The sequence below is a fragment of the Eurosta solidaginis genome, chromosome 4, assembly GCF_040869045.1.
Source record: "Eurosta solidaginis isolate ZX-2024a chromosome 4, ASM4086904v1, whole genome shotgun sequence".
Taxonomy (NCBI): domain Eukaryota; kingdom Metazoa; phylum Arthropoda; class Insecta; order Diptera; family Tephritidae; genus Eurosta; species Eurosta solidaginis.
Genome location: NC_090322.1, coordinates 13,048,633 through 13,074,522, shown reverse-complemented (window position 1 = coordinate 13,074,522; position 25,890 = coordinate 13,048,633). Strand labels below are relative to the sequence as shown.

The window sequence follows — 25,890 nt, the reverse complement described above, 5'->3', positions numbered from 1 at the left end:
CGAATCATATCTCTCGTCCTCCAATTGGTATTATGTCATCCGCTACTCTGTCCTTCACTGTTATTGACAATTTTCTCACACATGTTCTCTGTCCACTATTCCTCTCTCTCTAACCCTCTTCAGCCTCCTCAGCTCTCAGCGTTCGGATGATTACTCAGCAAGCATCCTAGCGCCCAAAAATAACTTTCCTCTTTGAGAAATATTGTTTTCATGGCACCGTTCGACCAATAGTCCATAGAATGTGCCAACATTTCCATCGAAATCGGATTTATATGCAAGAAATTGCCCACAAACACCACTTTACCCACTTTGCGATAAAATGCACACATTTGCGCTATAGCTCCAATATTGTTGGTGACCGTGACGAGTGTAGCACGTGCAAATCAGCGCGAGTTGCGCGTGTAGGTTTTTGCTCACTGTACATATGTCCAAAACTGGCTGCCACAAGATTTCCCGACAAATTGTTACGTTCATAACTACCACCATATATATCACTCACCATCGTATCCACCTTACGATGATCATCTTTGGTAGCCAACGCAATGGCCTCCTCATAACACATACTTCCCGTCAACAAACTGCAAAGACCTAGAAAAGTTCCACCACCTAAGCTACTACCACTTACACGTTTATATTATTTTGGCCCACGTACATCTAATATGGAAACGCCCGAGCCGATATTAACCAATAGCAATGGATATGGATCTGAAAAGTCGAAGCTATGGAGCTCGATGTTAGTCGCACCAAGTTCTTTGCTCAAATAGTAGCATTTTTTACATTGTTGTAACTCGGCAGCAAAGACTATACCTCTGATAAGCGTATCGAACTCATCCAATTTGAACAACTTTATACCGAACTGATTACATAAATCTTTTTCGAACTTGTGCGCACTACCACCCGTCGCGCAAATCGTCTGCGTGGGCTCGGCTAGTCCATGTTGCTTAATCTCCGAAAAAAAAATTATTTAAATCCACAGTTTGGAAGCGTATGAAATGTAGAGAGCCCCAAAGTTATCTAATTCGACATGGTTGATTTGCAAATATACATCACGATAACCGCTACGCCAATATTTGTTGTTCTTTGTTAAATAACGTTGCAAACGATGCGCTTTACTATCCTCACATGACCTCAAACTTTTGTGCTCGAAAAATACTAAATTGGTTAGTGTGCCGCCAATGTCGAGCCCGAGCAAGGGTATTACATTGGTCGGCAAAGATTTAAGTAGCAGTACACCGAGTCGCATCACGAGCCGTAATCACACTCTCCAAACAGCTGATATTCACTTTTCAAAAATAATTTTCGAAAAATTATTGAAATGTGAACGTGATTGTTTCTGAAGTAACCACAAATGGAAATACAAAATTTTACATTCATGAAAAAAAGGGGTGTGAAAGCAGTAACTGATCTTTATTGGTGGTGAAGAATATACATCCATATAAGCTATTATATAGTTCTACCGGGATAACGGTTCTTATCCTAATATACAGTTATCAATAAATTCACATATAAACTCAGAAATTATACTACGTGTTTCTAGTGGTACAGTTGTCTCTCGAACGAACTTATGATGATGACGATATGAGTAAGCTTATTCCTATTTGTAGTTATGGTACTCATACCACCAAAGACTTCTATCAGGGGTTTTCTATTCCACTTCTGAATTTCAGCAGTTCGGTCTTTACTTCCTTTCCTTTAAAATAAAAGAAATACCCTTGCCTGTTGTTGTTATTATTTTTTCCAGCTCTTTCAGGACTAGTTCTTCTGAAATTATTATGCCTACAGGATCAGACAATTAGACTAGTTGAGTTATGACTCCAATAATATATTCAGTTATGAGTTTGCAGCGTTCGGCCTAAAAAATACACTATTTCGCCGAGATTGAACCAGAACAAAACTGCGAGTTTGAGGTATTTAACTTTGAGAACGGGGCTCGCCAGGCAATTCCTGATATAGTGATCCGACACGTTTTGGTGGCTATTATTGAGGACCTTTTTGTGCTATTTTTTCTCATACAACTGAGTTGTCAGGCGCCTTATTTCCTCATAATGTTTGCGGAGATGACGTCTTAAGTCCCTGGGAGGCGGGGCGTATTCAATCAGATGCCTGTTGGGATTCCCAGGTTTCGGGGTATTCAGCAGAAACTGTTTTTTCAGCATTTCATTTCTCTCCCTTATGAGGAATACTCTCGCCCAGGCATGCTTAACGAACGAAACGATATCATTTCGTTACGATAATCAACGCTAACGTTAAGATCGTCAAATTAACGAAGTGACTTCGTTTCGTTTATTAGCGTTGATTATCGTAACGAAATGATATCGTTTCGTTCGTTAAGCATGCCTGCTCTCGCCTCACTGTGCAAGTGGTATTCTGGGTACATAAGACAACCCGTAGCAATTCTAAAGCGGTGTTTTGACAGGCCCGTTATTATTTCCAGTGAGTAACCCTTAGGCTTGGCCACCATATCGTGGACGCGTAGCATGCAAACGGCCGGCCAATTGCTTTGAAAAGAGTAATGAGCGCCTCTTTATCTTTTCCCCAAGTGCGGCCGGCAAAATATTTGAAGGTTTTGTTACATCTCTGGACTTTAGGTACAATAGCGGATGCATGCTCACCAAAGTGTAAGTTCTGATCGAACGTCCCACCCAGTATTTTTGGATGTTAAACAGTCTGTAGCGTAATCCCATCGAAGTGGATGTCTAATATGGTTGTTGTTCTAGCAAAGAGGATAAATATAATAAGAGCCACCAGTCTGCTACGAGTGACGAGTAACTCGCTGGAAATAAAAAAAATGTATGCCTAATGTTTTCCATGAGGGACATTTTCAATCGTCTCGCATTTATCCATGTCGTGTACGCACCTTATTCAAATGTGATTTTTGGAAAGAAAATTAATTAATTAATTAAATACAGTCGGAAAAATAAACACAAATACCCCACGAAACGGTATAAAGACATTTATGCACATCTCGCCCAAAAACAATGCTGCGAGTACCCTAACGAATAACATTATGCAAAGTAACGAGTGACGTCTCCTATTATATTTATCTTCTTTGGTTGCAGTAGTGCCATCCAATAGGTGCGACCACTCACAAATTATCATCAATATCCTCTAACGGGAGTCCAAGGAAATTTGCAATTTCAACAGGGTAAACCAGAGTGAGAAGAGGCGTTGGTTCCACATTTCAATTAAAGAGATCGTTGGTGTCATGTGGGGATACATTGCAAGCAGGACGTACATTATGTATATCGGGGTTGACTCTGGATAGGTAAGAGTTTAACCTGTTACAGAATTCAGATCAAAGTTGAGCTAGAGTTACGCGCGTCTCCCTAGGGAGAGTGCTTTCCTCTTTTATGAGTTCAGGGCATTTAATAAATATGGTCGAAATTCTGTTTTATGTATGGCAAATAAGTCGCCGATGACTTGGTCGGTGACAATGTCAAGTTCCGAGAGGCGAAGAAAGTGGAGATATTAGGGAGATAGTCGTTTATGTTATTACATAGGTCATAAATGGGTCGGCCGGGACCTGTAGTCACTATCGTGCAGTCGTAGACGTAGGATACAGTTACTCCTTCTGGTGGCGAAGGCAGCTTCGATATGTAGAAGGTGAACAAATTCACCGATGCCTGAGGGCCGGACACATAACTTGCAGTCCACCTTTTGAGACTAGGAAGTAAGGAAGGGGGTTTACGGTATCAAAAGCTTTTGATAAGTCTAACGCTATGATGGCGTTTAACGCAGTGGTAATGACATGTAGCTTTCGAAAGCTATGCTGTAGATTTACAAGACACAGGTTTATGGTGAAATAGGGGAGCAAAATGGCTTTGAGTGTCTTGGATACTGGCGATAGGAGGGATATCGGATCATATGATTCTCCTACGTTAGCTAATTTCCCTATACACTCGGCAGCACTCTTGGCAGGACAGATTTGCTTTGTCGTTCCAGGACACTGTACCTGCGGCCTATGTCGGGATCAAATCGATCATATTGCACTGAGTGGTGGGTAATGGTAAGTGTCGGGATCGACGAATGTTGGGATCTAGGCCAGAGCACCCCGTGGGATGCAACCGTCCTTTGCATGTGACACACTGGCATGAGTGTGACCGTTCTAAAAAGATTCGTTTCCAGCACATGCTGCAAAACCGGGTCATGCAATCCAATTGTTGTCAGAATCGGATTTAAAAACGACAAAAAAATTACTTTGGTGTCATGAAATCCAAAGTTATCGGTTTAATGTTCGAATTGGAATTAAGCTTGAAACACAATGCCCTGACGCCGCGAAATAAACGCGACGAACATCGCCTTGTCAAAAATAGAATCCCCATAATTACATGAAGGTGAACACAATGAACGCCAAGAGCGGAATTTACGCGACGTCATTTTGCGACGATAGATTTAATTCTATCGTCGCCGCCGGGCGATGACGACAATTTATGCCAAAGGTGACCATATTAATTTTTTTCTTCAACGCTCACGTTAAATTTAAACTAAAAATACATTTATCTCGTTCTTTAAAAAGCACAAACATACATTTCCAAACTCCGGATTAGAATAAATTAATTTGCATGATTATAATAAAGTTTTTCAGTGAGTTCTTTGTGTGAAGTCATTAGTTCCTTCTTCTCTCTTCTTTTGTCTTTCATATGGTCACCCTTAGTATAGTCAAATCAGCTGTTTGTGTAAAATTATTTTGTGAAAATTTTGTATGCAAATTGAAAATTGAGAAAAATTCGCAATTAAAATGGATATAAGTGAATATATCATAGAACAAGTTAAGGAAAACGATTGTTTATATAATCTTGGTTCTTCAGATTATAAAAATTTAAATAAAAAGCAGTCGATATTTGAAAATATTGGCATAGCATTGAACTTGGATGGTAAGTATTTATATGTTTGGATGTGGGTTCTTTTCATATGTTTAAGTATCCTTTTTAGGAGAAACATGTAAAAAGTGGAAAAGTCTGCGAGACACTTATAAAAGGCGTAAGCGCTGTGCGCTATCTCCTTCCGGGAGCACCGCAGGAAGTGCTACAAAAAGTTGGAAATACATGAATACAATGCAGTTTTTAGACGACTAAAGATGCGTTAGAATTACCACAGTGATACTCATATGTAATATAGTGTGATCGGGACTGGGATGTATATAATAGAAAATAGATTAATTTAGATTATCAATCATATATTTTTTTCTTTTTAGAACTGTTGGAAATTGTGATCCTGGCATGATTAACGAACATACTGATGTATATGAAAAGTCAACAGATTGCTCAAACTCTTCAAATCGTGAACCACTTATATACGAATCGCAAATAAGCGAAAATTCGACAGATTGTTCCAATTCTCCAAATGCAATTATGGATGCTACTTTCGAACCGTATATAGTATACGAACCACAGTTAGTTGACGAGAATTCCAAACCTTCAAATGATAAAGCAGCTAGAAGCTATGTCGCTCAGAATAAGAACCGGAAGTCAAAAAAGCAAGCAGATGCCGAAGTTACTTCAGTTTTCAAGGATGTGCTAAAAGAATGCGCAAAAACAATTCAAGACTTAGCTTGTACCCCTGAGCAAGAAAAAATACGGGATTCAACATCGCTTTTGTTTGAAAGCTTGGCGAAAACAATTTCCAGTGCCAACTTATCACAGAATAATGTGCACAATATTGAAAGGAAAGTTGTTGCTTTAGTTTATGAAGAACTAGGAAAGACAAGTGTTCAATAATTTCACGTCTTTAGCTGATAGGTAAACAGTCGTAAGTCCAAAAAATATATTTTGAGAAATGAGAAAAACAAGTACCTCAATGACAATGACAATGGCAATACATCGTAGAATTCGAAGTGTAGGCAACCAACAATATCTGAGCTAAGATCTTTTGCCAGAAGGTCAAGAAGCCATAATAAAATTGAAAAATGGTACTAATTCCATTTGGACTAAAAGTGGAGTTGCGACTGCTTACCTCTCATTACAGACATATCGTTAGCTTAATGCACAAAGGACCTAACCAACATATTTGAAATTTGTACGAGTAGCGAATCACATTTTATTTTCGCGTTCACAAAACACAGTATGGCATTTCAAAAGTGGCTATGGTTCTAACCCTATAAACTTTTTATTAATACACATACACTTTTGCTGACGCAGTTAACCCATAGTAATTTTATTATTCACAGTTCAGGTTTTATTTCGTTTCATAAAGCAATTACGTAACTTATCAAAAAATACTACAAAACTTCTAATTTGTACATGGGTCCTTTTATGATAAAAATGTATTTTGTGTTTGTATGTATAGCCGATCTAGAACTTTGGAGCGTTTTATCAGGGAAATCCTGAAACGTTTGTTACTTTCGCTATTGCTTTGCTAGTTTGGAAGTATGTATGCCATAATTTTTCTGAGGGATAACAGCTCCTGTACAAAAATTATGAATAGTTGCATCGATTAAAATATAAGTTTGGAAATTAATTAGACATATTTTGCTAAACTTGCATGGAGTGAATTTACTGCGCTAAAGTAAGATGGCTGAATTATGTAAGCAGCTACAATAGACCTTTGTGAGAAAAAAATTCATTTTTGCCATAAAAGTAGATACAAATCAAAACTGGACGTATTAATTGACAGTTTTATGTTACTTCGAGTAATGAGATTATACTACTTGATGGTAAATGTGTGTGTGTGTATTGTAAAGACATACAGCAACGAACAGAAAAATAGCAGTGGCAATCAAATTAAATTCGCCAATTAAATTCTTTTTTTTCGATATTTGAAGAAAAAGCTTCAATCAATTTCAATGAATTTTGTTGCTAAAACTATGCAAACCACATTCGCAAAAAAGTTTACGAAAAATTCGAAAATTCGAGAGAATTTTACAAAAATTTCAAAGCTTTTATTAGAGTTCTCTGAATCTCTTTGAGTATGCAGCCTTCTGGTCCTATCAATTTTAGTCTAACAAAATTATAGGTCTCTCAGAATTCGGTTTGACTTTCGAAACTTTTTTCCCGACACGCATTTGGATATAAAAAAGTAATTGTTTCACGTTTTGTATAGAGGAAAATCTAAAACACCCTTCGAGAGACCTATAACTTTGTTAGACTTAAATTGATTGCACAACAAGGAGGCATATTTAAAGAAATTCAGAGAACTCTAATAAAAGCTTTGAAATTTTTGTAAAATTCTCTCGAATTTTCAAATTTTTCGTAAACTTTTTTGCGAATGGTTTGCATAGTTTTAGCAACAAAATTCATTGAAGCTTTTTCTTCAAATATCGAAAAAAGGGATTTAATTGGCGAATTTAATTTGATTGCCACTGCTATTTTTCTGTTCGCTGCTGTTAATACAGAATACTTATTTAAATTAACTTATTACATACTAAAAATATTACATTTGGAATGATTGAATGATATAATGAATTATGCTGCATACTTTTATATACTTTTTATAGAGATTTTTAAAAATATTTAAATTACCATATTTCATACTAAATATTACATTTTGAATGATTGAATGATAAAATGAATTATACTGCATACTAAATTTTCAATATATATTTGGAAATTTTTATAGAGATTTTTAAAAACATTTAAATTACCATATTTCATACTAAATATTACATTTTGAATGATTGAATGATAAAATGAATTATACTGCATACTAAATTTTCAATATATATTTGGAAATTTTTATAGAGATTTTTAAAAACATTTAAATTAACATATTTCATACTAAATATTACATTTTCAATGATTGAATGATAAAAAGAATTATACTGCATACTAAATTTTCCCAAAATTTTCAAAACCATTTGGAAAGTTTCATTAAGAATTTTAAAAACATGTCGAATTTTCAAGCATATTTTTCGATTTTTTCTAGACATATGTACTTTTCGTTATATAATTCATAAAATTTCTTTTTAATCAATGGATATAAAATACAAAAATATGTGTTAAAGTTTGCAAACTATTCTTGCTGTTATTACTAGCAGATGTATCTAGTCGATGTCTTTGCAAAATCACCTATCGACCAATTGCAATTCCGCCTCTCTCGCGGAACTGAAACTTAACAGGGGAGCAGTGAAACTTATTACAGACCACTTTTTTCTTTTGAGGTTTTTGCTATGATAATAAAGTAATCCTTTTTCTAAATACCTAATAGCATTTAGTTCATGTGAATTTCAATATGCCTGCGGTTTTTCCCCTAAGCTCGCTTATTTTAACAAAAGGAGCTTATATTCAATTTTGAAATAAAAACTTAATTTAACCGTTATTTTAAACAATTAGTACTCAAATATCAAATTAATGTTTTTTTTGATCGAGTTAGATGTCTGGAGCTCTGGGTTATCAAATCTCACTTTTGCGAATTGGACGGTTTTGCAAAACATCGACGATCTATGAATGCGATAAGAATGAGTAATCTCAGAACAAATAAAAGATAATTATTTAACATTATCTCTACAAAATTTTAAGGCTAATATAGCAACGTAAATAAATACTTATAATAAATTAGAATGTGTGTGTTTCTTTCTAAATTGAGGAAAACCGGAATAAAGGATTTTCCGTACAAATTTCCAATTATAAGAATTTTATTAGCCATTCAGGCCCTCTTGAGAAGTAGGTGGCACCCTCCGAAAACGCTAATATTATTATTTTTTAGCTCCCGTTGGCAGTGAAGTCCAATAATTGGTACATATCGACAGGTGGCAACAAATAGGAGATTTGTATAGGGACTAAATGAGAGTGGAACTCTAAAACATATCAGTAAAAAGACGAAGACAAGTTTTGTAAAAAGAGAGACAGCTCATTCAAACTTAATACAAAAGCTGTAGGATAAGAGGACATTTTACTGCATTTAAATTTTTCCAACCCTAGTTTACCGTATATTTTAAAGCTTCACTTTTAATATTATAAGATTTGGTAAAATAAAAAAAGTAGCCACATATGTCCGCATTGGTATTTTAAGGTACGTTTGCGGATTTCACACAGATCGCATTGGCCTTTCTAGTAAGTATTCCGCTAGTTCCTCTCTCAAACTAAATGCTTCATTTGTTGATCGATTGGAATGAGCAATTCGAATAGATGTCATTCTTGTTGAAAGTTGTCCACAATCGAAATACCCATTTTCATCACTGCTGGCTCTGTTCGGATCGAAGTCTCCACTACTACTGTCAAGCATTAAATAATTGCTAAAACAATTTTGTCCACATTTCATGGAGCAGCGTGAATCGTTGTATGAAGAACTCTCCATCTATTTGCTAATATACCAAAGGTGTTTTCAATGTGCACTCGTACGGAGGATAACCTTTCGTTTGGCGGGTGACAAATTTCGACCAGGGTAAGGGCGCATGAGATTAGGCTTCAGAGGAAATGCGCTGTCACCGACGAAAAAATATGGAAATATTTGGTCCGTACCGTTTAAATGTAGTACCTACAAAGTGTTTTGTAAAAAAAAAATTATGTTTTGTGTAGCTTAAAGAATGGGTTTAGTTCAATTAAAATAATTTTACTGTATAGTTAAATAGACTTTCGTTTAAAAAAAAGAGATTAATCCTGTGCAATATTAAAATTTGATACTTATGTGATAACGGATCTTAAAAACGGAATTTAAGCCTAATACAAAAATGTACAGTCATGCAAATATAATATTATTTTATATAAAATTTCTACAATACAAGACTTAATACGATGAAAACTTTCTTACTAAAATAAAACAACCTAAAAACTAAATATTGGCAAAAAAGATTGGAATACTTGAGAAGATTTTAACAACAATACATTTACATAAATATTAGATTACAACAATAAATTTACATAAGTATACCAAATTTGATAATTATTCTTTGATAATACAACGCCACCGATATGAAATCTAAGTGCAAGTAACGGAATCATGTAACGGGCTAGAGATTACCTCATATATAATATGTAAAAATACATATAACACCACTGAGGACAAATAACGAGATAGAAAACATCTCCATATTTTAATGTACAGTCATATACACATGACGAGTGAATATAAATTCTTTAAAATATAACACTAAATACGTAGATTAATTGAATATAACAAAAATAAGGTTATGTAAATATTGGGACAAAAAATTAATATAAATTCATTAAACGATGAAAATTCATTTGAAAAAAATAAAATTATGTAAATATTAGCAAATAAGCATAGCATAACAACTATAACAAGCGCATTACAATACCTTGTCTAACCTGGTTTCAACTTCACAATTAAACAAATTTCTACAATTGGAATTACAACTTTGCAATTAAAAAATTAATAATCTACATAAAGAAAACAAGTCACCACTGGGAATTACCCAAAACGCTGAATTATTTAACAAATCAACACGACACATGATGATGAAATTTATATGTCTATAACAATGGGAGGATGTCTGGGGGATGTCTGAGGCCACTGGCTTGGACGTGATGGAGGTACCACTTGGTGGATGGGAGTGAAATTATAATACCGACATAAAAATATAACTCATGATGAATTACAAATCTTGAAAAAGCACATGGCTACAAGCCATATATTTAACAATTACAAGGAAAAAATTGTGCTACGGGTTTTTACTTTGCGACATGTGTTAGCTGAAGTATATAGTTAGAAGTATATTACCCTTATACGTTTGTTAACCTGACGATTTAAGAAGCAATTTAAGGGTCCTCTTGCCATTTATTGGAATTGGAAGATTCAATTCCCAAAATAGGAAAAAAAAATAGTTGTATTTCTCTTGCAGTTGAGTATTTTCTAAAAATGTAAATAAATAAAGGTTTATTTTATAAAAATAAATGTAAATTTACATATATTTTCATTCTTAATAGGGGAAAGCATAAACATTTAATGCAAAACAGTATTTGGAGAAACATCCAGATATTGCGAAGGGTTTCACGAAGCACGTCATCTAAAATCGTTGACACCGTGCTGCTACCTACACTCATGCTAAAATACTTGCTAACTGATCTTTCATAGGGTCCTTCAGCTAAAAATCGTAACGTAGCTGCTAGTTGCAGCACTGGCAGATCTTTCGAGTGAGTTAAGCGTCCTTCAATGATGTCCAATACCATTCGGAAAGCCTCTTCGTTTATGCGATAGTATGCAATGTAACTGCAAATACACTCAGCCCTATTCTGCATTTCGACTTGGATTGGAATTTTTTCGATTTGGCAATTTTGGTATTCTGTGTTCCAATCTCTTTCGATCCAACATCGAATCGTTCGATTTTTTGTATTCTGCATTTCGATCGTAGTTCCGTTTTTCTCAGTTGCGAATTTGTTAGCGGGAAAATGTTTTCTTTTTATTAATTTATAACAGAATTCAAACAAAAATGTAAGTAAAACTTGTTAAGAAACGTAAAAGGCTTCATGATGATTGTTTTTTATATGTTTCCAGGTCAAAAACAACATGTCGATGTCGAAGTCCTAGGACTAATTTACCCCGCAAAAGTATGTAACACATACTTGAAAGCATCCTTATTAAGTCGAAAATTTTTTTAACCTAAATAAGAAAATAAGTCATTAAACTTTACCACTTTTAAGTTCAATTTCTTACAATTCGTCAATCATCTCAAATGGATTACACAAATCTCGCAATACTTGCCTTTCCAGTCTCACCTGGCCATTTTCGTATGCGTTGCTTTCCAACTCCACAAATAATGCCGCGGCTATTGGTTCCAGTATAATAGACAGATATAATCTGTGTCTGTTCGTAGGGTCCAGTTATATGCCAAAGCAAGCTGCCGGAGTAGAGGAAGGTGAAGCGAAAACGTAAACAATCCTTGCGGAAAGAATAAATAAATCTTCATAAAGCATTTTAGGCCAGTTCAATGAAATTAGCATCCATAAATTTGAGAAAATGTCAACTATATTCGTGCAGGAATCCGTTTTAATAAAACTTGGTGGCCTCGGCAGGGAATTGGCCAAAAGAACGACAAAAACACACATACAATTATGAAAGCACTTCACTCAAAAAAATATAACACTGTGGCAATATATTCTATTGCTTTTTTTTGTACAAAATGTCGTGGATAATAAAATATAAACGTTTTTCAGTGTCTTTTACAAATTTTCTTTAATTTATTTTGTTCCAATGTTCACACATTCCGTACAAACAGCTGATTTCGAAAAATCATTTGCTCTCCTCTTCTCGTTACGATTCCATTGTAATGCAGAATACCAAACTTCGATTAAAGCGGAGCGTAGAACGGGAACGTAATTGAAATGCAGAATAGGGGTCACTATAAATATTTAGAAACCCACATTAGGAAATATTTTTAATTACGCCGTCTCTGGCAACTCAAATGGATTGCTGCGATCTCTGAAATTTTCCTTTTGACATTCTCGCAACTTTCTTCTTCCAATAACATAAATGCTACAACTGATGATGCCATTTTGAAGTCAATAAATTTGTTTATTTCTCTTTCGATGCACAAACCAATTATTTTATAAAATTTTGCCAAAAAAATTAACATCAAATTTGCCGGTGCACCGATAAAACTGCAAAACAGCTGATTCGAACATCGCTTTTATTTACATTCGAAAAGAGCAAAACCAATACGGTTTTATGACGCCAATTTAAATCAATATTGGTTTGTAATTCCGACAAAACTCTAAACCGACTTGGATTCCATGACAGCCCTGATTAATATGGTTGTTTGTTGTTGTTGTAATGATCGAATTTGGACATAAAATAAGAAAACCTACACTGTGGAATTGTGGGAAACGTTTCACGCTATTTGAAATATAGCGGACTGGAATAATCACCCCTATTCTGCATTTCGATTACGTTCCCGTTCTACGCTCCGCTTCAATCGAAGTTTGGTATTCTGCATTACGACGGAATTGTAAAGAGAAGAGGAAGAGCAAATGATTTTTCGAAATCAGCTGTTGGTACGGAATGTGTGAACATTGGAACAAAATAAAATAAAGAAAATTTGTAAAAAAAATACTGAAAAACGTTTATATTTTATTATCCACGCCATTTTGTACAAAAAAAAAAGCAATAGAATATATTGCCGCAGTGTTATATTTTTTGAGTGAAGTGATTTCATAATTGTAAGTGTGTTTTTGTCGTTCTTTTGGCCAATTCCCTGCCGTGGCCACCAAGTTTTGTTAAAACGGATTCCTGCACGAATATAGTTAACATTTTCTGAATTTTAAGGATGCTAATTTCATTGCACTGCCCTAAAATACTTTATGAAGATTTATTTATTCTTTCCGCAAGGATTGTTTACGTTTTTGCTTCACCTTCCTCTACTCCGGCAGCTTGCTTTGGCATATATCTGGACCCAACGAACAGACACAAATTATAGCTGTCTATTATAATGGAATCAATAGCCGCGGCATTATTTATGGAGTTGGAAAGCAACGCATACGAAAATTGCCAGGTGAGAATGGAAAGGCAAATATTGCGAGATTTGTGTGATCCATTTGAGATGAGTGACAAATTGTAAGAAATTGAACTTAAAAGTGGTATAGTTTAATGACTTATTTTCTTATTTAGGTTCATAAAAAACTTTCGACTTAACAAGGATGCTTTCAAGTATGTGTTAGATACTTTTGCGGCGCAAATACGTCCAAGGACTTCGACATCGACATGTTGTTTTTGACCTGGAAACATATAAAAAACAATCATCATCAAGCCTTCTACGTTTCTTAACAAGTTTTACTTACATTTTTGTTAAAATTATGTTATAAATTAATAAAAAAATAAAAAGAAAATATTTTTCCGCCAACTAATTTGCAACTTAGAAAAACGGAACTACGATCGAAATGCAGAATACAAAAAATCGAACGATTCGAAGTTGGATCGAAAGAGATTGGAACACAGAATACCAAAATTGCCAAATCGAAAAAATTCCAATCCAAGTCGAAATGCAGAATAGGGCTGAATGTACCATAGTGTACAAGTACAAGTGTGTTGACTTATCTGTCAAGCATTCTGACAGGCACTCGCTGGATTCGGAATGACAGCGAATTCAAAATGGATACCATTACCGAATGCGCCGAATGATTGAAAAATTGAAAAAGTCGATACGATTGGTAGTCAAAAATGTTGTCGTTGAGACCAAAAATGCGACTCTAGACCTGAGATTTCCATCAGGTGAGCGAGGCTGTTTGTAGTTTTGACGTTTATCGCTTAGTGAACACACTTGTATAGGTACACTATGGAATGTACTTGCATATGTATGTATGTATACGTGCGGCCGTATATGTGAACACATAACGGCTGACGGTAACTAACGGGATTATATGCTGAACAAATGCATGCTTAAGAAAATTGTAATTGCAAAGACTTACGTGCGTTTACTTGTAGTTCTCATCCTTAAGATTTACGATTATTTCACTTGGAAGTAGCATGAATTTTTCGGGAAGAAATGATGGTGCTCCTATGGGGGCAACAAAAAAGTGAGGGTTGTTTATCGATATTTATGTTTCTTGAATAACAACGAATTTGTTCACTTTAGGAAAAACTACTTTCACAAGATATAGGAATAAGTTTGAAATAACTTTCACAAAAAGAATTTTATTTAAGTTTACCGCCACACGCGAATGTAAATTTTCGAATGAAGAAAAATCTAGTGATGGCGATACATGAACGTTGTTGTACCTTTTATGTTTTGCTTTTTTGCGTTGCCACTGTGTCAAATTTGGCTCGCAAGGACCAAAGTTCAACGCAGTGACGCAAATGGTGATTTATGTTTTGAACTTTAACACTTAATCCTAACTTAGTAATTCAAATGACTCCTTACCTTATATTAAAATGATCTGTTGATTTATAACTCCGCCAATACATCCAGGTATGATTTTGCTGGTTAGGGAATTGCCTAGAAAGCGCACAGCTGCACAGATATTGGGGGTCATGTAAAACCATAGTTTATATGACCTCGCGACGTGCTAAAGATGTTGAATATTTTGGAATCTAACCGATTAAATAAAAGTTGGATGATTATTGGAACACGTAACCAATACAGTTGCTTTCAATGCAACTTTGACCCACATTGTATCCAATCGGTTTCCATACCCCTGCCACAAAAAATAATAACTAAACGAAACTTTTAATAACGGTTTTTCTGTAATTTAATCTTTATATAATCAGTGATCGTTTTTCATACATATATCGTAATTATCACCAACATTTCTTTTCATCATAACGTATTTCTATAGCTCATTGATGTATGCTTTTAGTTATTAGTAGTTTTGTAATGTTTTTATTTACTGTATAGTATTTACAATTACATGAAATTCTGTTTTTTATGCTTGTATGTATTATGTAATCTATACATGCTAATGCGTTTGTGTGCACTTTAACGTTTCCTAATGCCAACTTAATTTATATTGCTACAAAAGTTAAATTTCACTTATAAGTTACATCATTAAATTATGTTTTTTTATCATACGCTGTGTTAAGTTTTAATATGTTATGCAATATAATGCTTTATTATTTTTTTTTTTGCTTCATTGTTTTCGTATGTTCTCGATACTTCTTACTATGTTATATATTATTTCGTATGTTGTATGTTCTTTGTTATGTTACATTATGCTATGTTATATTATCTTCTGATAACGCATATTATGTTATATAATATAATGTTAAATTGTATATTTTTTTTTGTTATTATGTACTGTTAGGCTCTGTTCGATTCGGTTATTTTTTGTTGTTTAATTTTATTTTATTACATTTCCTTAAGTTATGTATATTTGTGTATGTTGTTAGTGTTATGTGATGTTAGCTCGTCACAGAGTTCACAATGCAATTCACTATTCATAGGTGTGTATATAGAGCCTGATTCCAAAACTACTTTGCCACAATAGTAGAAACAAGAATTTTTGTTACATAACATATCGATAATTTTGCAACCTAATATAGATTTTAAAATTTACTAATTGCCTTAAAAGTTCCCCATACCTACCGGAACTCTGTTTACTGGCAGGTTTTCGAGGATTATGAAAGTATTTGGGAGCTTTTAAGGCAAAAAATTTATTTGAAAAATGTTTACTGAAACACATACTGCTAGAAGAGGTGTAAATACGCCCCGAGCGAACAAGGGGGCTTAGAATATACCCGCTGTAAGTATGCCTGTCGTAATAGGCGACTAATATAATTAAATGATACAAGGAGTTGCGTAGCGCAATCTTTCAAGGGGTTGCCAGCGCAATGTATAGCTTCTCCAACCCAATTGTTAACCTCACCTACCAGTGGCGAAATATGTTTCTTTAACACCCGAGGCTCTGGCGACCCCAAGTACCTCATGAAATAAAAGTAGGTGGTGGGAAGCGGGATGGCCTAGAATGTTCAATGTGATCATATTAAATCGTTCTCGAGATGTTTGGTCTTGAACCTTAATGGTGCTTGGTACCAGAACGTATGGGATCTATTTCCGGCAAAGGACCATCAACAACTATAAAACTCCTCAAAACGTTCGGGCGTGTTTTTATCGGTAAAACAACAACAAAAGATGTAAATAAGTGTGCAATGTATGTATACGATGTGGATTTGTATATATGTACGTAAAAAGTGTTTGCAAAAGGCGTATTTTAGACATTAATTTGCATTTATTCAATCGTGATATTTTTTAGTAGAATTATATTATGCATGTTTTTAACTACATACATATATATATGTATTATGCAATTTACATACACTTAAAAAACACACAAATATAAGATTATTCGATATATATTTTTTTAAATAATTACAAATTTACTTTCGTTATTGCTAACACTGTTTTTTCAATTAATGTTTAATGCATTTAGTATATACATATATATATATATATATATATATATATATATATGCGAAATTGTTTTTGTTTTTTACAAATTTGCAATTGCTTTTGTGTTCTCAGCTTTAAATTTATGTTTATTATATTTATTTACATAATGTTTATTTTTCTTTGCCATACAAACTAAACATTAAGAATTTGTGACTTTACTAAAAGAATTTTATACATACTTTTAGGCGCCTTTCTTCTTGTGCAGTGTAACCCGTTTTAATTTGATGCACTTGACATTATTAATAGATTTTTTTTAATAAAGTTTCAACGATAGCGATTTATAGAACTTGATAGCAGAATATACTACTAATAATCCTAATATGTACACAGAATGTGCGCCTAAAAGTCTGTTATATATATTTGCGCTAAGTGGAAGCGATAAAATAGGTATTTACAAATTATATAAATGAGATTATAACTTTTTATAGATGAAACAAAACAAAAAAAGAACCATTGGCCAAGTTTACTAATTAGCAAATTTTTAAATAAATGTTCAAATAATTTTTTATTATAAGTAAATGTACTAAAATTTAAATTAATTGCTTAAGCTTAAATAAAATTTTCAAAACTATGATTTTAATAAATTTTTAAACGATTTGAATAACTAGCTTAACTAAACTAAAGCAAAATTTTGATTCATGAAAGTTATAACCCAAAAAATAGTAGCCCAAACAAATCTTTTTTAAAATTATTATTATTAATATAAAAAACGTCATTTAAATTAGAGTTCATATTTGAGTGTACAAGTGTTGAAAATCAGGTATAGCCTAAAAAAACAAGTTCATAACATTTTCGCAGTGGAGACAAAATATGAAGCAAATAAAATTAATAAATAATTTCAACTTTCAAGTCACATTAAAGTAAGAGAAGTAAACAATATGACACAAAATGAAATCAAAGCAAATTCTCCATATTATAATTTATAACCTCAAAAATAAAGTTCAAATATAAATAAAGTAAATAAATAAGTATTTAAATGAGAGTTTATAGTTATTTAAATAAAATTAGCTATATTTTCTTATAGATAACTGAAATAAAAAAATCAATAACCTCAAAATTTCGTTAGGGATTTTAAAAACATAATTTATAACCTCAAAAAGTTCATTGTAACACCAAATAAATACAAACGTGCTTAAGTTCATTTAAAATTTAGATTTAAGTAGATGGACGAATAAAAAGCATTTTGGATTAAAATTAAAAAAAATGTTACCTCAAAAAATGTGATAACCAGAAATTTTATAGAACTGCATACTACATTACGGCAAAAAATAAAGTTGAAAATAAAACGCTTTGAACAAGTTAAATTTATGTAATTAAAAGAACAAACATCAAATTAAACCAAAATTTAAAAAATTAATAGTAATAACCTCAAAAAATGCTAGGCTTATTGTAACGCACGAAATAACTTTTATTTTGTTATGTTGATTAATTGAAAGGATAAATTTCATTAAATTATATTACAAAGTGGTGGTGGAAAAACATTGATGTTTCTCAACATTGACTTCGACGATTTTGAGAAAAAGAATGAAGCAATATTGATGTATCGATATTATATCGATGCTGCTTTCAACACACAAAACTTCATATATATGTATATGAGCGTGGTCCTTATTTGGCTGGGTTCTTCGGTGCGAGTTTAAACTCCAGTTAAAGTTGACAAGAGTTTAACCTTGCAACTTTGTTCTCATTTCAGCTTAAGCTGCCGAAGTGGCAGGGTTAAGCTCTAGTCAACTTTTACTGGAGTTTGAACACGCACTGAAAAGCCGGAGCTTTATATAATAGTCGTTTTTTTTCTCACCCAAGGCAAGTTCAGTAGAAGGTGCTATTATCTCATCAACTGTTTGCTTGTTCTTGCGATTTTCCTGGCAAAATTTGGTGCTGCATGATATGAGTTAAATGGAATCAACGATAATTTTCTTTTGATTTGGCACTCTGCTGTACGGCGAATTGGGTTGAGTTCGCTTTGCCAAAAGCGATTTGCCTTGTTCTTAACCCTCAAATAGTAACACGATGATCAAAAGCACCAAATATTTTTTTTTTTCGTTAGGGAGACCACAAATCCACTGCTGGAATATCACCCTACCTCGGCTGCCACGCTTTATGTAAACATATTTTTCAAAATAAAGCATAGAACATTTTTTTTTCTATAAACTTCGTATCTCACGTCAAAATGTATTAAATTTAGGCAAAGATAAGTTGTTTTCGATATAATACCGGGTAAACTTTAAGCACTGTTCGACACCCCTTAACAGCACGATCGCACCGCTACGACGACAAAAACAACCCCTTAACCGCATGATAATTTAAACCTTGGTATTGCCGTTTGAAAGAGTGTAACTAGAGTTTTTTTTTTTTATTTATTTATAAGGACCACCCTAATGCATATTCATTACTGCATATCGTTAGCTTAATACAAAAAGCTATTTTTCTCACAAATTTTGGTGTGATTTATTAAAATGAAACTCCAGTAAAAATTTGAGTGTTAGAACCAATAACAATAGTTATCTGCGTATAATGAATGTGAAAAAAAACTTTTTGCTCCGTGAAATTTTAGGTTTGCTGGTAAGGGCCTTTTTGAATAAACTAACGATTATAAGGCTGAAAATGGCTTAAGTTTAACTAAACTAAAGTTAAACAAAATTTAATTCAAATGATTATTCATTTTTATTCATTTCGTATGTAATTAAAATAATTTTAGCGAGCAAGCGCACATAATTAAAATTGATAAAGCTAGATTGCATTAAATATTCAAATGTATACATATGGATATATGTATTTATTTTTATTTATTTCAACCTATTTTTTTAATTATTTCGACTTAAAAACTAAAAAAAAAATATGTAATATAAAATAGGTACAATGCAAAAATTTATTTTAAGCGCAAAATTTCTTTCACTATTAGTTAGTAAGCAACATCGAGTGAGTTATAATAAAAGAGCAATGAAAGCACACACTTGTAAAAATCACAAAAGTGATTGTCAAGTTCGTATGGTGTTTGCATAGACGTTTTATCGCACGTTCTATATTTGCAAATGGTCGAATTACAGTGTGGTCGATAGTCGATAGCCACTTATGTAGATCAAACAACTTCAATTGTGTTAAGTAAAGTGTCTCAAAAGACAATATCACTTATGTACACATTTTACACACGCAAGATACCTTCAAGCAAACAAACAAATATGCCTTATTGTTGCACATTTTAGTAATAGTACAAAACAACTTCATTGAGATATTTTAAGTAATTTCTATTCTTCGCATAATATTAACGCATGTGTTTAAGCTTATTTTTGTGTGTAGGTTTTGAATAGCAGCATTTAAAAAAAGTGAACGTAAAACAGTAAAAATAACAGCTCAGCCGAAACATTTTTTTTTCTTTCTCTCTCTGCTCTGTATGTATGTGTGTAAGAATTAAAATTGTATAATAAAGATATTTATGGTGTGTGCATGCAATGTGTTGGCAAATCATCATCATATCGAACTAAACAAATTCTCATCTAAACCATAATTTTAAACGCAACGCATCAACACCATTTAAATAGTAACGAAACAAGCGCTTATCACGCACAAAACCTAAGTTCTCATATAAACGCAACGCAGGCATATTACGCATTTCCGTTTCCAGTACGACTTCATCGGCATTATCAGCGAGCATAGCCTGTAAAATTTGAAAAAGTTGTTTAATTTGTGCACAAAATTATTATTATTTTTTTTTTTTTTCATAAATACACGCACCTCAATTGCCTTTTGCACTAATGTTGTGCCGATTTTAAGTTTCCTATATTCTTTGCGTACCGCCAACATGGCTATATAGCCACGCCTTACATTCATATGCATATCTAATTTGCATACTATGGCACCAACATATTCATTGCCATGCTCTGCTAAGAAACACAATTTTGGCCAATTGTATATAAAATAACGATAAGTATATATGGAGTATGGCTCCGATAGTTCTGCTTGTATTAAACGCATTATGTCCTAAAATAATGCAAAAGTTTGTATGAAAATAAAAAATGTGTTATAAGATTAAACGTTTTTATATACATGGGGATTTCCAAGGCAATTCAACCAGCATTGCAACGTTACCGGCGCCTAGGTGCATAAAAAGAAGCTCCATAAAAAATCGGTGGGAGTACATAGAGGCTTATTTTATCAACTCTCGTCCATGGGATGCCATAATGGCAGCAGAAGAAAGAGGACACCAACATACCCTACGTAGAGAGCATACCCGCGGTAGGTATGCCTGTCGTAAGAGGCGACTAAAATACCAGATTCAAGGTGCTGTGTAGCGCAACCCTTCAGGTTGCCAGTGTAATACATATATAGCTTCTCCAAACCCAATTGTCAACCTCACCTATCCACGGCGAATCCTGTTTCACTAACAGACGAGGCTCTGGCGACCCCAAGCTCCTCATGGAACTTGGGGATGAGGAGGGAGGGAATGGCCTGAAGGTTTAATGTGGCCACATAAATCGTGCCCGAGATGGTCGGGCTGGCACCTTAATGGTGCTGTGTTACCGGAGCGTACCGGATCTGTATCCGGCAACACTCCCCAAAGCCTTCGGGGAACAACCTTATCGCTACAACAACAACAACAAACATATTCTTACATCAGGACTTCAGCGAGCTGGATTTCGATTTCATTTTGAATTGATTTGATCGACCTTTTTTTAAATAATGAAGATTCGATTTTTTCTAGAATCGTTTGATTTTTTTAGACTTCGAAGTTTTGTTCATCTTACAGCTACAGTAAGTACAATTTAATATTTATTTAATCAAAATGGGTAGAAAAATACAGTAATTGTAATTTTTGTTAAAATAAATAGTTTCGGGGAAAAATTAAAAATTGTATCATCACCACCGATTGGCGCTAATCGCCTAGGCGATATTGGCGTTGCATATTAAATCACGCCAGCTATCCCTGTTTCAACATAGCTGACACCAAGGAAGATCAAGTCTCCTTGCCCCAGCGGGTTAGGGGGTCAGAATATACCCACGGTAGGTATGCCTGTCGTAAGAGGCGACTAAAATACCAGATTCAAGGGGCTGTGTAGCGCAACCCTTCAGGTTGTCAGTGCAATATATAGTTTTTCCAAACCCAATTGTCAACCTCACATATCCGCGGCGAATCCTGTTTCACTAACAGACGATGCGATGGCGACCACAAGCTCCTCATGGAACTTGGAGGTGGGGAGGGAGGGATGGCCCGAAGGTTTAATGTCCATATAAATATAATTTAATTTATTTATTATTACGGCTGTTTAGGCCTAAAACTTAAAATTACTAAATACAATTCATTATTAAAATTACTTAGTTTTATTGAATATGCTGTCGGAATGCCATGTGATTCCGATCAGCATATTTATTAGCATGACAAACGGCCGAGTCCGGGACTCACTCTTTTAAGGGAGGTTGGAAAGGACGCGTTTCCAATCCTCCAGTGATCCCAGCATAAGGCAACAAAATTTTGAACATATATTTTCATTTATGACGCTGTGGGAATGCAAGAAGATTCCGATCAGCACAGCTCAACATGTAATGGGAGGTTGAAAAGGACGTGTTTCCAATCCCCCCTGTTCCAACTTTTGTTTGGCCTTATTTTATTTTATTTTGATTGGTATCTCAAAGTGATGGGTAATATTTATTGGAAGGTTGGAAAGAATGTGTTTCCAATCCTGTTCGGAATTACGCTGAAAGCAGGCTGTGCCCCATCAATTTTCTGTCGGGCGATCCATTTACGGTTAATGATTCGGCATCTTAAGGCTTAGCTTGTTGTGCATTCTCCACCAATCGTTCCCGAGATGGTCGGGCTAGCACCTTAATGGTACTGTGTTACCGTAGCGTACCGATCGGTATCCGGCAAAGGACCATCACATCGATAACACTCCCCAAAGCCTTCGGGGATTAACCTTATCGCTACAACAACAACACCAACATCTTGTCTCCTTGGGGGAGATCTCCCCCTTCGTCTTCTTGCAAATACGGGTGCCGGTAGGAATAATTACTGGTCGGTACCCGAGATCGGTTTCTCTACAACAGCTATAAATTAAATTCAAATAAGCACAAAAACTATATTTAAGTATCGAATACACTAATAATCCCACGCCGATGGGAGGACATAGTGAAGACATGTGGTACCCCTTGATTTGCAAATTAGCACCAGTTAACGAAACGAGAAAGAAACTGGAGAGCTTTTTCAAATGGTCAAAATCGTGTAAACATGCAGCAATCAACTTTTTTCGACTCGATTTCATTGATTTAATCAATTTTTTTGAGAATCGAATCAAAGAAATCGATTTTTCAAAAAATCGGGTCGAATCCAGCTCTATTCTAGCCCCACCCTTTTTAAAACGCACATTATTACCTGGGTCTACCGTAATTTGTATATGATTATGTCGATTGAGTAAGGTTGACCCGCTGGGATTAGCCTTTATCCCGTTGGGTTTAAGATGAAGAGTTAAACATTTACATGTAGACCCTCCATAGAGTCAGAACAGGGAGGGATTCAAGGGTTGGTGAACCGAGCTCCTGACTGGGTATTTATAGATTAAAAGCTAATAACAAAATCAGAGAGGCCATTCAAAAGTTGGGTTGCATTGATACTAAATGCCACCATATATATGCATGTATCTATGTATAGCATTGTATATTATGGATACAACAAACCACTAACTCACATGCATTTGCAATTCTGACTCATATTCCTTATATTCAATATGCACATTGCTCAAATCTAGTGCGGGTGGCGGGTTGGTTGTATTAACTACTGTACTTTGCGCTGACACGCTTAACGTCGCTTCTTGAGAACTTGTAGTAACAGTTTTGGAGTTTGCAACAGCTCGCTGTGAAATGTTGTCCGCATCCTGTTTGGCAGTGTTTTTGTTGTTTTTGTTTGTATTTTCTAGTATTGCAGTGGGAGGGTTAGCATTTGTAATATCGTTAGCTTGTTGTGGAGCGATACTTTCTAGCGTTTCTTTTTGTTGTTGTAGTGTGGTGTCGGACAATGGCGTTACTTCAGCACTATTGAGCGCTACATTTGGCTTTAATGTGGACAAAACTAACGCTGCCATATCTGCCGGCGCTGTTGCTACTTCTAATGCGACTGGCGTTAACACTTTGCTATTTTTGATATTGCTAAGCGTGTGTTGCGCTTGAGCTTTTTCAATATACGTTTTAGTAACATCTTTAATTGTTGCACGTTGTTGCAATTCCTCGTCATCATTTCTGCCAGGCCATATATTTCCGTCAACACATTCCTTCATATTTAGATGGAAACCGTTTTTCAAATGCGCCAAATCAGCATTCGTTGAATTTATCATTGCTGCCGTTGAGCTAGCAGTAGCAGGGAGTATTGACTCCTGATTAATACTACTATTATTATCTGTTCTGTGTTTATGATTTGATAAATTATTTTCAAATTCTACTACTAAATTAGGTTCTTTGTTTTGTTGTTTATTACTTTTACTTTTGGATTTTTTCAAAGCATCCACAACTGGTATATCAGACGTATTCATAATATTATTGGTGGTTGCATTAGCACTTGCGACACGATTATAATAGCCATTTTGGGCTACATGACTATGAACTTGACTGTTGTGGCATTTGTCCGCATGTACGCTTGTAATCCCATTCATTTGTAGACCATCGCCTGTAATGTGTAAATATTGCTCCAATTTTTCTGTAAGCCCATTTGCAGTATTCATAGTGTCGCCAGCGACTTCTTTTACAAAGTTTTCACCATTTTGCACTGTTTCATCGACATCCGTTGGAACACCATCTGGTGAGCTGTTGGCAGATGAGATCTTACCATTTGTTTTTTTATTTTTTGATTTTTTCTTTGACTTTTGTGTTGTCGCTGCTGCTATGTTCTGTTGTTCAACAATTGTGGTACGGACAGATTTATCCATTGCTTTTATGAAGACAAAGTAACAATATATGTATGTAATACAAGGCTAGACATAAAGTATATACTTGCTAGTGTTGTAAAATAGATTTCTTTGTCCCCGTCCCTAGGTATGCTGGTGCTTCTCAATATTTTTGTAGTATATTTCTTCGTGTCGTCAACCACACTAGCACGAGTTTGACACTTCCTGCTTTGATCACTTGTACTTTGACTTGACTTGCCTTACCTATAGAAGATATGTGTGGTGTAATGGCAAAAAGATTTAAATACATATATGTTTATGCAAATGTACGTACGTAATATTTAAATTGTTCCATAAAGGATGCCTTACCTCGAAGTTCTTTATCCCTTTCTGTAACGCAATGTGCGTAAGTAAAGACTGCTTTTCCTGATCCACTGGTTCGAGTGATGTTTTTCTTTTTTTATTTTCAACTTAACCCCAGTACCCAGTATATGACTTTTCGTAGTCACCCGTCTTCACCACCGTCTTCTTCTCCTAATATTATTACTTATGTCTATCCCCTGCCTTGATCTGCTAGCTGCACTATCTTCTCCAACACTCCCTTCACCTAACCGTTCACTCTAAAATTCTACTCCCACATTCCAATAGTATTTGCATTGATTCTTAAATAAACCCTAAAACAATTACATAAAATTTCTCTATAAAATTACTAGTAATTTTGGTTTTTCGTATGTTCTTTAAAATTTTCACTTTCCTCGCTGGCTGAACGTGAAAGAAAAGTGCTGTGCTGCCAGACATCAAGTGCATTTTAATTCATAAAAAATTCGCAATAAATTTGAATTATTTATTTTTACTTAACGTGTTAAATTTATATTGACAAATTAAGAGGTTTTTTGTTTATTCAATAATTTAATGTATTCAACTTTTCATATATATATAATAGCTAAATACCGAAAAAATGCTGAATAATTTGAGTCGTATTTTCTTGTGTCAATATATAATAAAATATGGTAGCTCTTATGTGCTATCAGCAGATGACAGTGAACAGCTGTCACACACAAAAACAGCAATGTGAAAAAAAGAATCCCGAATAACGATAGTACCGAAATAACAAAACTTTACGCATAAAAACACTCTGACCATGTTCATATTGCTTGCCATTCACCACATCCGTCTCGACTGCAAATATCTCCGGACAGAGTTAAAATTTTTCTTTTCTGCCCTCGGATTACGTATTAGCAGTCGACCCCTGTT

General features: G+C 34.5%; 1 protein-coding gene and 1 pseudogene across 1 annotated transcript; both read right to left on the bottom strand.

The window, feature by feature from the left end:
- Positions 1-128: 128 nt before the first annotated feature.
- On the bottom strand, positions 129-1,243 carry LOC137248409 (pantothenate kinase 3 pseudogene; annotated as a pseudogene).
- Positions 1,244-15,058: 13,815 nt separating this feature from the next.
- On the bottom strand, positions 15,059-25,624 carry Naa30A (N(alpha)-acetyltransferase 30 A). Its single transcript, XM_067780212.1, has 5 exons — positions 25,006-25,624; positions 24,743-24,900; positions 23,449-24,680; positions 20,504-20,749; positions 15,059-20,426 (listed from the first exon to the last, which is right to left on the bottom strand). Exons 3-5 carry the CDS (start codon positions 24,676-24,678, stop codon positions 20,262-20,264), a joined length of 1,641 nt encoding a protein of 546 aa, XP_067636313.1. The 5' UTR covers positions 24,679-24,680; positions 24,743-24,900; positions 25,006-25,624; the 3' UTR covers positions 15,059-20,261.
- Positions 25,625-25,890: the final 266 nt, after the last annotated feature.